This window comes from Anas platyrhynchos, chromosome 2 (assembly GCF_047663525.1).
Source record: "Anas platyrhynchos isolate ZD024472 breed Pekin duck chromosome 2, IASCAAS_PekinDuck_T2T, whole genome shotgun sequence".
In the NCBI taxonomy this organism is placed as follows: Eukaryota; Metazoa; Chordata; class Aves; order Anseriformes; family Anatidae; genus Anas; species Anas platyrhynchos.
This window is the reverse complement of record NC_092588.1, coordinates 62,794,297-62,809,442: the sequence shown is the minus strand read 5'-3', so window position 1 is coordinate 62,809,442 and position 15,146 is coordinate 62,794,297. Positions and strand designations below refer to the sequence as shown.

At 38.2% G+C, this 15,146-nt stretch overlaps 1 protein-coding gene across 8 annotated transcripts in view; it reads right to left on the bottom strand.

The window, feature by feature from the left end:
- CARMIL1 (capping protein regulator and myosin 1 linker 1) overlaps nt 1-15,146 on the bottom strand; it is a 183,478-nt gene that overhangs the window by 43,583 nt on the left and 124,749 nt on the right. For all 8 annotated transcript variants that reach the window (XM_072034847.1, XM_072034848.1, XM_038174389.2 and 5 more), the window contains 5 exons: nt 10,594-10,687; nt 8,179-8,277; nt 5,261-5,389; nt 4,866-4,997; nt 707-882 (listed from right to left, as the gene is read on the bottom strand). In XM_072034847.1, the coding sequence (XP_071890948.1) occupies nt 707-882; nt 4,866-4,997; nt 5,261-5,389; nt 8,179-8,277; nt 10,594-10,687 (630 nt within the window). The remainder of the gene's footprint in view (nt 1-706; nt 883-4,865; nt 4,998-5,260; nt 5,390-8,178; nt 8,278-10,593; nt 10,688-15,146) is intronic.

The following is a 15,146-nucleotide window of genomic DNA, read 5'->3' as shown; positions in this document are numbered from 1 at the left end:
TAGCCAACTGATGGCAACTGCAAAGGTTTAAGTACAGGCTAACCATGTTATATGGCATAAATATGTACTCTTTTATACATTTAATGTGAAAATAAATATGTGGTAGAGGGTCAGGTAAAAGCCACTCCTTTCTCTCTCTCCCTCTTTTTGTTGTTAAGAGGGAATTGTAAGCTGTTTAAAGTAACTTCCTGCTCCGGTTTGAATATCCAAGATTCTGTTTTTCATGCCTGTCTGCTGTGCACAGCTCCCTCACTAAAAAAGGTTTAAAGTGATTGCTATAGCTACGGGGCAAGACCAAATGCAGCAACAGGCAAAGCACTGTCAATACTAAAAGCAAACAAGTGCAATTTCCTTCTATTACAGTAATTTAGTGCTACCTGAGGACATCAACAGCTTTAAAAAAAATGTACCAGTCATGAAAATGTTATTTGTGTAGCATAAACCCAAACTTTTATTAAAGAAACCTGAAACACATGCATTAATGCTCAAGTTAACATCCCTGTAGATTCCAAATATTTGAATTTCCTGAACTAAATTCACTGGACCCATACAACAATTTCCTGCTCTTTGAATGTCTTAATACAGTGTCTTGTGACTCAGAAAAGCATTCTAAAATTCTTCTACTACACAAACACACACATGCACTCAAAATAGAGTCCTCTCCAAACTCTATAGCCAATTTTATTAGTTTAGCTTTCTCAAGTACCTGATTTTATTGAGGATATCAATTCCAGATTGCTCCAAAAGGACATTTTTCACAAAAGTGCGTGGGATGGAAATCTTCTCAGTGCTGGCCTCTATCAGGTCTTCACGGATATGAGCTTTCTTCATTACATTTGGGCAAAGGTTTTCCGCTGCATCCACCATGGATTCAAGGAGCGTCTGTGGCACAGTAAGCAAAAGTAAACATCAGGTAAGGATGTCTTCATTAGTTAGATCATACCATTACTCTGTTGCATAGCACTATGATACTTCTAGACTTGCTATTTTTACAACTTTACTTCCTAAACTCTAACCCATTTTGCAACCCAGAGGCAATATAAAAGGCCTTTTAGAAAACAAAGCTGAGGAAGAACAACATACTTGTTTTGAAAACTACCTATAACTGTACTTGTTTGCCTTTTCAAATCCGAAACATTTACATTTTTCTGTGTTTAACTGTCAGAACAATAGCTGCCCTTATGCACCCACCACATGCTGCACAAGCAGAGGCTCCTCCGCTGTACCAGCCTTTGCTCTAAACTCTGCCCTGAACTGGCAAATTTCATCGGTGCACTAGACTTGCCCTTTTTTCAAGGGGCATCTGTTCACGAAGAAAGGACACACAAGAACTTGGGATGCTGTGCAAACTTATAGATATATACTAAGATGTAGCTGGAAATATGATTTACACGGGGCATAAAGCTTATAATGTATGGACCTCACGTACTTGGAATTCCACAATGAAGTAGATTCAGTTAATTATATATATATATATATATTAAATAACTGATCAAAAAACCCAAATCAGGACAGAAGATAATGTGTATTCTGGAAACAGGACTATGTAACCCTTCAACCCTCTCAACTTTCTTAAAGTAAGGTCTCCTCTGCTGATGGAATAGAACAGACTCAGACTCTCTCTTAGAAAAATCTTTCATATGTACCTCAGTGAAGGTGAGTTATGAAGCACTTTTTGACTACACTGTGTGTATCTACTTACTGTTGGATTTACCTAATCTACCCGCGCCTGTGAGAAAAGGTAATTTTGGTTTAAATCTGGTTGGATCACCTACTGGTTTCCTTTCCAAAACCCAGTTCTGTCTAGAAGATTAAAGAGCCCTCACAACAGGTGCAGGTGAGGGCTTCATAGTCCCTCACACAACCATCCACATATGAATCAAAAACTGCCTTTACAACTAGTATGGGGGTTAGTTCTGGGTTCCCAAGCTCTCTGCACTTCATGGTCTCATTCCACATTCCCTCTGTTGATCCCCAAGCAGATTCTGGGACCATAACACTAATGAAGGGCCTTTCAAGCCCTTGTGACCATATCCGCATGGAGGATGACGAACTCCAATGGCAGAGACAACTGAGCCAAGGAAACTAATGAAAATTACTGACACATCCACTTTTTCCCATGCTATTTTTTAGTCTATCCTGGAGAAAAAAAATATATCACACCGACCCTCCCCTAAAGACCACAATCATGAAAATTATACACTTGATTTATTTAATTGCATCTGCAGACTAAGCATGATCTTTCAAAATGGATCATGTGAATAAAAGTTGCTTGAAGGTTTAAGTGGGAAGTAGGACAAAAGACCAAAGTTACTGGTGATTTCAGAATTAATCTTTACTCAAAATACTCAGAGAATGTGCCATTTAAGAAATTAAATAGAGTTTGAATGTCTTTTTTAAGTACATAGCTGAGCAAAATTTCTTCATTGGTGGATTTCAACTGGTGACTTATCACATAGATATTACTAATTTACAAAAAAGAAAACTTTCTCTGCTCACTATTTCCATCCCTGAACCTTTCAGTGATGGAAACTCACAGTTAACAGCAATGACTGTGGAGTAGCAAATATTTCAGTCAGAAAGCCACAAGTGTCAGTCAGCAGGTGTGCGTGAAGAAGAAAATGAAGTCCTGATCACAATTAACAACTCTTTAACAATCATAATTAAAAATAAAAAGGTGAGTATAAGGACTGAAGGCTGGTGATATCTAGAGAAAAAAAAAATGGAGTGTGGGCAAGTAATGGAGCCAACAAATCCGTTGCACCAAGATGGAACCGAGGAAAAATAGTTCAAACACTCATTCTGTCTTTACAGTCTTCCCTTTGCTTAAGCACCATTTGTCTTGCCTAACATTTTTCTCTTGGGCCTTTGCTTACTGAATAAACCATCTCTGGGTTCTGTATGTCAACAGTGAAACCAGCAGGGGAAGAGAAATGCAAGAGCCTTGCTATTATTTCTCCTTTGGCCAAACTCAACTCACTCCAAGATGTTGTTTTTCCTTATTCTACTTCTCCCTTCACTTCACTTCCATTCTTTGAGACTTACAAATCTCTTATTTGCCTGAAAAGTGCTCATTGCGTTTACCTAATTTCCAAACAATCTTTTCCAGAACCAGGCTCTCTGGTTGCTATGGAAGCTAAAAATTGAAACTCCACTTACGGCATATAAAAAGGTTTTTACCCCCAGCACATATATATAAAACCTACACAATGCTCTGAAATGGCCTAAATAAATGAAAAATAATTTTAAAAAATAATCTTATTCTGTGTTCAACATTTTCTCCACCATGCAAAGTGGATCACTTTGCATCACCATAGTAGTTAAAAGAAAAACATTGTGTAAAATTAATACAAATGGGTGTTCCAATATACAAAGAACATTATGACCTTACAGTTTTTTTTGTAAGACACTTAAACTTTGATGCTGCAAATCATAAAAACAAATGAAGTTTAGAATGGTAGAACTAAAGTGCCTTTTGCTGTAAATGTGTAAAAGCATAAATCAAAGGCCCATTAACTCAGTCTTATGCCAGGAACTATAAATAACATTCCAAATGCTGAAGTGTACTTTTATTCTTTAAGACTCTCCAAAATGCACAGGAATTATTTAAGTGCGTGAGCCCTATGCAAAGGGCAGACCTGGCTATGCCTGCCCAGTAACAGCTCAGAAGCAACACTGGGAAGAATCCTGTAGCTAAATTGCTTTCACGTCCACAAAAATTAAGGAAGTGAAAGACAATTGTCACCTTATTTCATATAATGGGGAAAGTGGGAAAATACTAAAAATTCAGCACCATTTTCTTCCCCATTAACTTTTCAATTTAGAAAAAGTAATTAGTAATGTGTTATTATTATTGTTCTTCACTACAATCCCACTGACTAAAGCATTTTTATGTTGATTGAACTGAACATCTCAGTCTGTACTTTCAGATTCTTTGACAGTCTAAATACAGCAACAAAACACAGGCAGGTAGCTTAGTCATAATCTTAGGTTGCTTTGAATTGACTCAGAACCATATTTTTCAATTCATCAGCTTCTATAAAAATACCATCAGTTGCTCAAGTTACTCCACCCTGCCTTCTTGCTGGACTGCTGCCTCTTCACATGCTGCATGAATGGCTCTTCTTTATTTATTATACAGTAAGGCCTAACATAACCGAACATATAGGTTACTGCACAAGTGCTGGCTGAGTTCACAGATGGGAATATTTACAGATCCATTACCTCTATTTCAAGAGCTGATGTTTGACAGGAAACTTGTGAAAGGATTTCCTGTAAAGCTGCCTGGAGTATTCTTGGGGCACTCTCAATACACACACGGTATCCAAACCTAACAGTTACAGTGGAAATTCTGCACCAGCTTCAGAAGTGTTCACTGGGATAAAAACTCTGCAGTGGAAGCTACAGAAAAGCAGCTTTTGCTTCAGTGGGATACCTTAACTAGGGACTACTTTTCTCCAGGACATAAGATTTTTTAGGGTGCTTGAGAGAGCTTTACTGAGGGTCTAAGGAGCAATCAACAACACTCCCTCTCCTAAAAGATTCCCAGAAAGGACATGTGGTGCCTGTGGTCTGTTGTCATGGAAATTGCATTTGATATAAACAGTATATGCTCCTTCTGCTACTGCAAACACTAAACTAATTTTTTCATTCCAACTGGGCAAGTATCCAGATATTAAGGCACAAACCTGTAAGAAACTAATAACAAAGAGATAACTTAAGTACAAATATATATACTGGGAGAAAGGGAGAGAGGAAGGAAGGGAGAGATGAAAATCTGTATGGTATATTTGCATTTTAATATGAACAGAAGACCTCAGGCGTTATTTCTGTTGTGAGAGACAATAAAAAAGCTACCCACAGACCTTAAGCTGCTCATCCACAACCCTTGTGACTTCTCCAGCCATGGATTCAAGTGTCTCTTGGATTGGATTGGAGAGTGAACCGTTTGCTCCTGCCCAAGAAGCCCCACCGAGGTGGTACAGATTTGGTAAGAGCTGTAAGACAAAAAAGAGTATCTTTGGGAAGTAGGTTCTTTGCTACCTGTTTTCAAATCTGGACAAACAGGATGAAACCCCTCTGGTAAATCCAAGTCTTTATAAATTAGAATTATTTTGTTACTTTAAATACCACCTAAAGCTGATCATCTAAAGAAAATACTCCTTTCTGACACACTGTTACTATAACCCCCTGAAAAGAGAAGGCTGCAAGCACACATTGAACAGCATTCAGTATTACCAGTATGCTGAGAAAAGCTTACTGTTTTGGAGTTCTTAGCATCTCGCATAAGCCTTTCTGCAGATTTGACATCTTCCTGTACAGCATCCACACCACAGTTTCTTAAAGAGTTGAGATGATCTTGCACTTTAACACATATTCTGTCAATCATCTACTTGAACAAAAGAAATAGGAAAGATAAAACATCAGAACGCTGAATTCAGTCCAGGTAGCAAATCAATACTATCATGATGAGATTTGGAGTGACAATATAATGATCTGGAAATGCATGATCATTGCTCAGAGGTACATCAATGGTACTGAAAGAAAGCATCATATCTCTTATAAACACACCTGAACAGTGGAAAAATAAATAAAACTTTGCCATTAAAAAAATAAAAGTATTCTTTGGCATACTTCTCTCATGGTTATCTCCAGGATAACTGCAAATAACCAACAAGTTACCCAGTTTAGGTCTTGTTTGGATTTTCAGAGCAAGTTTAGTACTGCAATTGTTGTTATATCTAAGCCTTAGCTTTGATGGTTGGTGAATTGTTAAGAAGTTCAGACACTAAAAGAAAGCTCTGTCACAATCCATTCAACAAACATCAGCAGAGATTTCTCCTATTTAAGCAAAATGCTGTTGTGCAGGCTTTGGGGGATTTCTTTCACAATGTGAATATTCCTGGTGTCAAGGGAAACTATAACTGCCAAAGCAGAAGTTTCCATCAGATATTTCACTGTGAGATAAAGCTAACTTCATCTTCATTGGTAACATTTCATTCAACACGCTGCAAGTACAAGGCAGGTGCTTTATCTGTATCCTTACAAGAAGGACCATAGATTGGCTGACATATAGAGAGAGTTTTGAATAAGAGATACAGGGCAGGAACATACACTAATTAAAAGTCTTTATTGGCCTACACAGTATTCAGTAAAATTGCCAATTTGACATTTTGAAGCAACATCTGTGTGCACATGTTGTCATAATCATATAAAGCCTCGAGTTCTAACATCTTATATCATTAGCAATGAGAACTGAAATAATTTCACAGCATGCTCTTTTTCTGCTCCACATGACTCTTCCTCTTCAAAGAGTTTTGGGTGTTTTTTTTTTGTATAAGTACAAAAAGCTAATTAATTATTAGATAGTGGAAGGTCTCACTGGGACATCTGGACTGAAAAAAAAAAAACATACTCTGGGAATAATAACGTAATTCCACTATAGTAACTACAGAATCTTTTCCAACTCTCTTTTAACACTGTTTGCAAAAATCAATCCCTACCAAGCACAATTTAATATAGAAATGAGTAATTTTACTCTACTTTTGAAACAATAATAAATTACATTTACTGAAACCTGCTGTGTGTGTGGTTGTTGGGAGAAAAGCACAACTAAATCCACCAAGCTATAAAAAGATCTAAACTTAATTGATATGGAGATTACTAACACGGGAAAAAAGATGGCATTGGAACAAAAAAAAATGACTAAAATAAAATAAAGTGATGCTGCTCTTGCAGTTTTTACTGCCAATACATCTCCACGAACCATTTTCTCTGCTGAGAGGTTACAATATAATTTCAGGCTGTAGTAATAAAACTCTGTCTCATTAACTTTTAATGATGCAGGTAGAAAAAGATATTTTGAATTAAAATTCACCTCTCAAAAATTAAGACAACACAGCGAAATTTTTTTGACTCAGCTGAAGAGCAAAACAAGCACTGCTCCCATTTTTTCCTCCTCCAGTATGCTGGAGTCTTCCGTTTGCATGGGAATACAACTGGTGCAAACACAAGAGTAAATTTAAGACAAAGTCTGTGACAACTTTTATTCTACTTACATCACCTTGCTTAAGCAGTGTACTGGAGTTGAAGAAAAGCCCTGAGGAATACTGGCAAAAAAATGAACTAGAACTGAGAAAATGGTGAGTTACCACAGAAAACTCTCATAGGACTCTCAAGAGGACTACCAAAAGGGGAAGAAAAAAAAAAAAAGAAAAAAAGAACATGTTGCACTTCAGCAAACTTAGAATCAAAGAATCATTTAGGTTGGAAAAGACCTCTAAGATAATCTAAGTCAGCCTAACCTTTAACCCACCACTGCCAAGTCCACCCTTAAACCATGTCACTAAGCACTACATCTACATGTTTTTTGAAGACCTCCAGGCATAGTGACTCAGCTACTTCCCTGGGCAGTCTGTTCCAATACTTCACAATCCTTTATGGGGTTGTGAAGTTGGATGAAGGAATTCTTCCTAACATCCAACCTAAACCTCCCCTGGTAAAACTTAAGGCCATTTTCTCTTGTCTTACCACTTGGTGTTTGGGAGGTGCTTAGGTAGTGATGTAGTTTGTTGACAAACCAAAAGATTTTCCCAACTTTGAGCAGTATTTAGGACTGTGTTAGACAGGAAGCCATTCCGTTTGTCCACAATATAAAGAGCACAGAAGATTTCCACTTTCCTTTGCTTCATTCATCTAAGCAAAGCTTCCTGTGATACCTGAAATTTTGAAGGTCTAAGGACAAACATACGCTCTAAGGCTATTTGCTGCAGTGGTATCAACGGGCATATATACATGGTAGCTCAGTGCTATGCAAAGACACTGGATCTAACTCAGGCACCAGAAGTGGCACAGCCTTATGATGATACTTGCCACAACAATGAAAGCCTGCTGAAAAGGTCAGACTCCTGAGCACAAACAAAATGAACCGTTCCTGGTTCCAACCATAGTTTACTCAGAGATAGTTTGGGTCTTTCTGTACACAGTACCAAGCTACTATACATAAGACCTACCTTTTCCAAAAATATTATCACCGATCATTACTATTTTTTGGAGAAACCAAATATCATCTGCAAAACACATTCTGCTTTAAGCTACTCTGAAGGAAAAGCAAGATAATTCTGTCCCCCAAACAGATCTTAAAACCAGAGAAGTACCAACAAGGAATGAGGTGCTCACCTGCTGAGTGGTACTAGTGACAATGCCTTGCTGCAACCGGTATGCTTGCTCTTGTAGGTACTTTCTGGTCTCGTGATTACGAAGCAAGTAGTTTTCTATCTAAAAAACAAAGCCAGATTAGGAAACTGATTTGACTCCGGATTGTAATTTGCTATCAGACTGTGTCCCTTGTTAGGCCTTCAACAGTAATGTTCATGCAGTTCATCCACACTGTATCAGAAAACGGGACTAACAGTAACAATTGCTTCAGTATCATTTTGTTTGTTATCTGCAAACCTTATTCTATGTGTCTCAATGCTGGATAATCACATTGGCAAATATTCGCTCACTTGGTGAAACTTCGTTAAACACTGTGCTTTTGCCAGTGCTTCCTGAGTTAGTCATCTCGTTTGAACAACTTAGTAAGCCATGTTGGCAAAAGGAGTAGATCAGATTTGAGAAATATCTACAGGGAATCTGTCCTTCAGGTGTTGCTGTAGAGACCACGATGACAGAAGACAGATGATACCCTTAGATTCATTTGTCCCATTGCAAAGAGGGTTTAAACAACACTATGGACTTGAGAGAAGATAAATTACCTAGAAGTGCCTAACTGATCCAAGAAATGCAGTTCAAAAATTACTTAGGGCTAACCAACCAATGAGTGCTGTTCAGGGAAAAGTAATTTCTACCTACAGCCGCTGGTCACAGCCCACCACAACTGTCACCGTAAGTCACCACCTACTGTCAGCCAGCTTAATGGGACATGGAACAACCACTTAACCCGGTTCTGTCAAACTCAGTCAAGTCCAAAACCCAACTAGTAAACTGTTAAAGGTCCATCTCCAGTGATGGAACTGGTCTGAGAGGAAGAAAAGGGAAACAGATAGGTGTGGTAGTCAGCAGGTTGTGAGGTAGAGGCTACCAGGGGCTGACAGAAACCTCTTAACCTGCATCACTTAACCTGCAAGGACTGGGGCAGTCTGACCATGCCCCCCGTTAGGCCTTCAGGAGTAATACAAGGCTTATGCAGCTCATCCACACTGTAAATTGTGGAGATACTAGAGCTGGGGAGGCTAGCTACTATGGTTGTCTAGTGGTGGACTGGGGTCAGGAGCACTCTTGTTGTTTTCAAGCTGTGGTGTGCTGAAGTTTGTGAACCCTCCTGAAATGCCAGTTGGTCAATTCAGGTGTCCCTACACTGGGCTCCACAGTTCAGCTAGTGTGGGCAGGTGTTCCTGCCTGCGGGGAACTGGCAGCTTTCACAGCACCACTCCACAAAACTTTGTCTTTTTTTTTTTTTTTTTTGGAGAGAACTGCTTCATATTGTATAAACGAAGCTTAAATGGCACAAGTTAAAACAAATCGAGGTCCAAAAAGTGTTAGCAACTTTGAAATGAACAAAAGAAAATGTTCTTTGTATGTAATGCCAATTAACACATAGAATTTGTATTTTTCAGAGATGCATTTATCATTCCAGACATGAACTTATCTATAATTACATTAAACAAGATGCAAGAAATATAACCACCCCCCATGATCCAGATTTTTTAAGGCAGAATTTAGATAATTTTCATGCATCAAAGAAAAAGGGGCTAACTACTAGCACTTTTCCCTTTGAGAATCACTTTCCTGACAATTTATTTTCTAATAAGGATCATAGGCATTTGCTTTTTAATCACAACTGTCTGTGAGAACTATTTATAAGGTTTTTATGACCCTACCCTGGCTGAGGGAAAGCTACTCATTAAAGACTTGTGAACTGTATGTTTTCTGATTGAGCAAGAAGCTCGTCTGGAGCTTGCAAGATTTACTGTATTAAAACTCAGCTGGGAGTTGTACAGCCCGTGCAAGTGGAACAGCTACACGTGCTGTAAACACCACTTTCATCCAAAAGAACATGTTGGTGCAGTTGTTCATTTATGGCAATGCAGTGTGTGAATTTTATACGTCCAGTATAAAACACAGGCAGTAAATGTTTTTATCCTCCCCCAAATTTAAGAGCATCCTTTGTCTTGTGCTGAGCTGACTGCACTTCTTCTGCCCCAACAGGAAAAAATGCATACCATGAATTCTGTGCATGTGGAAATAAAAACATGCACATCTGTAACAAATATGGCTGCTTCTGACTCTCCCTGACTCTGACTCTCAGATGTACAGAAATAAAAGGTCTAGCTTGCACTGGTTTGACTTTTTGATACGACACCATTGCATTCCATCACCCCTTCACTTCAAGCACTTTGGAATAAAAAGATTTACATGCCTTGCAGCACTTGATTACCACACATATGCTCATGCAAATCAAACAATCAATGAAACTGGCCAAGAATTCTTATTCAGCCAAGCATGAAATCACAGCCACTTAAAATTATTACTTTTTTTTTTTTTTTTTTTTGCATTGGCTTTATTTCTTTATGGGGGTGGTATAGGCAATACCTTTTGCAGTGCCTCTTCTGTTTTCTCAGGGTTTGTTTTGAGTGCTTGGGAAGCATCATTCATAGGTATAGGCATGAATCTCAAAGTATAATTCCTAAAGAAAAATAAAAAAAAATAAAAATAAAGTCTTTATTAGTAAAACGTAGCCTAATTACTGCATCTCTTCATGAAGAATGAACTAGGAGAAGAAGAGAAGACGCAACTAGCCTGACAATAGAAGGTACTAAGACTATCTTTCACATTTTAAGTGGACTATCTGGAGGCATGTATGCTCCTTTTTTTTCTGCTTATTCTTTGCCACTAGATAGAAGTGGAGATCTAAAAAAAGCACAAAGTACAGTTAAATGGCCAGTGCCCAGTGGCTGCCAATTAAAGGTCATGCTGTCCTCTGTGCTTTTGCCCACAAGGTTGGATTATTTTTTTCCTATATCAAAACAGAACAGAAAGTCTCAGTGCCTACTAGCAATTCTATCAGATCTAAGTCTAAATGGAAATATTCAGTAATAGATAAAACAGTGACCAAGAGATTGAGTTTTGAAAAAATTTAGTATTTAATTGCTCCTTGTGTTTACAACAAATTGCAGACACTTGCTGAATTTTTAATAAAAGCTGGCAAAACAAGTGCGGCATCTCCACACTGCTTTATGCAAACAATTGCTCCCTGTATTTTGCTTATTTGTTTGCAAAATATTTCCATAGCTTCATCCATCTGCTGCAATACAATAAAGATAGGGTTTTGTCAATTGAAAATTGTGTTTAAACCTTGAGAATATAGCTTGACTAGCATGGTTAAGCCTATCATGTTATATGCAGTGGTATGTCCATATACTTTTAGATTTCAATAAGAGCAAAAAAAAAGCAAGCAGTTCTTAAAAACTGGAAAAGCAATTATTCTGCCTGTTTTCAATTAGCCTTCACCGTTTGCAAACACCTCTTCCTTCTCCTTCAGCTGCCTGCAAACATCCTGCAAACCGTCTGTTTCTATTCCTTCCAGAGCTCCTTATGTACGCCTAGAGGCCTCTATTTCTGAGCACCTTACAGATGACAGTTTCAAGTGAGCTTACTCCATTGACTTCAAAGGACTGATCCCTCGTTGTATGCACTAGCTTTAACAACAGACACCTTAACTACTTAACTATCTCCAATATTCTTTCAACTCCTATCCCACCACTTGCTTAGCCACATAAAACATCACTCTCTGAAGGACTTTTGAACCACCTATCCCATTGATTCCTCACTGACACTACTCAACATTTTACCTTGCATATTTAGGTAAGGCTTCCAGTTTTCTTCCCCAATGTGAACACATTATTCATAGCCAAAAAAAATTAACTCTTCTTTCTAGTTGTCTTCTCCTTCAAAAGAACTGCATCTACTACACAGACACTGCTGTGCGTCTCCATGTAATACAGAACAAGGAATGACTGGCTGACCATCAACATGGAGACTAATTTTCAATGTGTACTGGTTTTGGTCAGGACAGAGTTAATTTTCTTTGTGGTAGCTGGTATGGTGCTGTGTTTTGGATTTGTGAGGAAAACAGTGTTGATAACACAGGGCTGTTTCAGTTGCTGCAGAGCAGAACCAAGGCCTTTCCTGTTCCTCGTGCTTCCCTGTTTTGCTTTGCTTGCACCCGTGGCTTTTTCTTTACCTATTAAGCTGGCTTTATCTCAGCCCATGAGTTCTTGCACTTTTGCCTTTCTGCTTCTCTCCCCCATCCTACTCAGTGGGAGTGAGCAAGTGGCTGTGTGGTGCTGAGCTGCCTGCCAGGTTAATCCAGAACAAAGTGTCAGAGAGAGAATAATTACAGAAGTTGCTGATTGCCTGATACTACCTGGCAGGTGCAGTGTGCATTTATTTGTTTAAAAAGAAAAAAACAAGGTAGATTGCCAAGGATCTATGCAGCTGTTTGACATTTAATACATCACATTCACTGAAATCTATAACTGTTAGCCCTCATGCTACTAATCATATGCTAAATTCAATTTAGTCAAAAGCTTAGCGCTCCCTCTCTCTCCCTCACACACAGAAATGAAAGACGAGGAGACTTCATGGACAGAGGTCGAACTTTAAAAGACCACTAAGGAAGGCCCTATAATGGTTCCTTTGGACAAGCAGCACTATTGGCATGCTAGCCTGTTTGCATCTGAAAATGAAGCAGCTCTTAGGGACAAATATCAAGAATTTAAAGCTTGCTTTCAACTTTGATCATTAGAGAAACACGTTCCATTTTTCTGTTTCCCCAAATATTGTTCCATTCTTCTTTTCTTTTCTTTTTTTTTTTTTTTAAAGACTCTAATTCTCTCTTTTAAATGGAGCACCTTTCTCTACCGACTCAATAATCCAGTAATTTCATAACGCTCGGTAATTTCATAAATACTCTCAGCAAAACACCTACATAAAAAGAATGTTACATTTCAGGGAAGTACTCAGTGACTGGAAAGGATGTCTTAAAAATTTGTTTCTTCCCTAACATACAGCATATGCGACAATAGTCCTACATTTCCTCACATTACTTCTCCTGGAGTAACTCCTGCACCATTCGTGACGTACATTCATTGCTGCAGCACCATGATTTTACTGCCTTTCTTTTTTTATGAGAATAACATCATCTGTTTTGCAGGCTTGGGTATGTGAATTTTGTAACACTGAAAAAAGGAAGGATTTCTAGCTCTCTACTCGATTCCAGCATTTCATATCAGCTTTTAGAGCCTAAATTATTTCTTCAGTCAGTCCGTGCAAACAAGTTTCTCAGAAATAAATATGGGGCAATATCACATAGTTCTATGACAGAGTAGGCTCTAGATTGCAAAGCACACAAGCACATACTCATTTCCACATCAAAATTACTGAGATACAAATCCATATTTAATGGCCAGGCTGAACAGGATGTATACTGCTCTCCTGAATAGACACTTTTAGAGGACTCTACAGAAACCCCTCTCAGTTCAAGTCAGCTGTCTGGGATGCCCTTGTGGCAAATCTGTTAATGGCCAAATTCCCTCACAGGAATGAATAATGGTTTCACACAACTTTAAGATGATGAAGAAAAGCTGGGGGGTGGGGGGGGGGAGTGGGGAGAGAAAACAAACAAACAAAATGTTCAGATTACTTCAATCTGGTTAAAAGTTTGTTAGAATCCCTCCCAGTCCTCCTCAGCCTCATTCTCTGGAAGCCCAGTTTTCTTCTCTTTTGTGGTTCAGTATATGACTATTTTTGTTAAGAACAAAAACCAAAACAGACACAACACACCCCCAAGCATCTTCAGTATATTTCACTGCATCTTGAGCAACAGTTCGTTCCTGCAGAATATTGCTGGTTTCGTGTATTTTTAGGAAACATATGGCATAGGATGTTCTGAATACGTCTTTGAGATGGATTGCTTAAAGGCTAATTGTTTTCAGCCAACATTGACAGTCCTTCTCTTGCAAGATTAAACCTTTGTTGTTTGTGACTTAGGCTATGATATTATCAATGATTTTAATAATTTTTAAATGTTAGCAGAGACATAAAGTGACCTCAGCTTCCAAGCTAAATAAATGAGACATCACCTCAACAACGTGTTATGTCAGAGAATTATCGGTAACATTTCTTTTCCTGCTTAGATTATTTGCTTTTGCCTTAGGATGTCTCCCTCCTTATTTAGTTACTTATCCAAGCACTTCAGAACAGAAACATAAAGTTGATGCTAACCAGAAAATAAGCATATATTTTTTTCTACCAGACTTTCTCACAAACGCACATGATATTGCTCTCTGAAAATGTCTGCAAGCTGACAAATAACCTTTGCAAATTCTTATTCACAACTATCAATGGAATCACTCCAAGATGATTTGTTTAATTATACATCATTTATATAATTTTCCCCACCAGTGCCACTGAATTCATTTTGAAACAAAGCATATTAACTACAGCAGTTTCATAAAACATGTAACTTTATAAGCTCTATAGAGCTATGACCCCTCCGAGGGTTAAGATGCTCCCTATAGTAGTTATACAGTTTTGCAAGACATTTCGTCTAGAAACTAGCAATGGTATATTAGCTTCACCTTCTAAAGAGACCCTTTGTTCCTGTCTGAGGGATTTAATGACGTGAAACAACTGCAACTGCTGCTTAATTTAAATCTGTAATTTTTCCCTCTTCAGAAAAGTAATAATCACATATAAAGAAATGTGATGGAGGCAGAGAGATGAAAGTCATTTAGCATCTATCACTGCTAACTGCTGCAACTGCGAGTGAGCTCAGGGAAGCAAGAGGACCCAGACCATGGAGACTACAATGAACAACTGCATTTTCTGAGATCATCGCTATTAGTTTCAACTTGCTGGGGGAAAGAAAAAAAAAAATCAGACCACAAAGGCATGCTTCAGTAATTTTCTGTTATTATAGACAGCTTCATTCATTGACAAGAATAGAATTTCTGCATGTTACCAACACAAGAGAACGAAGAAAAAGGGAAAATATTCTCAAATGTTAAATTTTAACGTCAACAGCAGAACTCAACATTCTTAATGCTGACAACAGTGTACGCATGGAAGAGCCACAGAGCCTC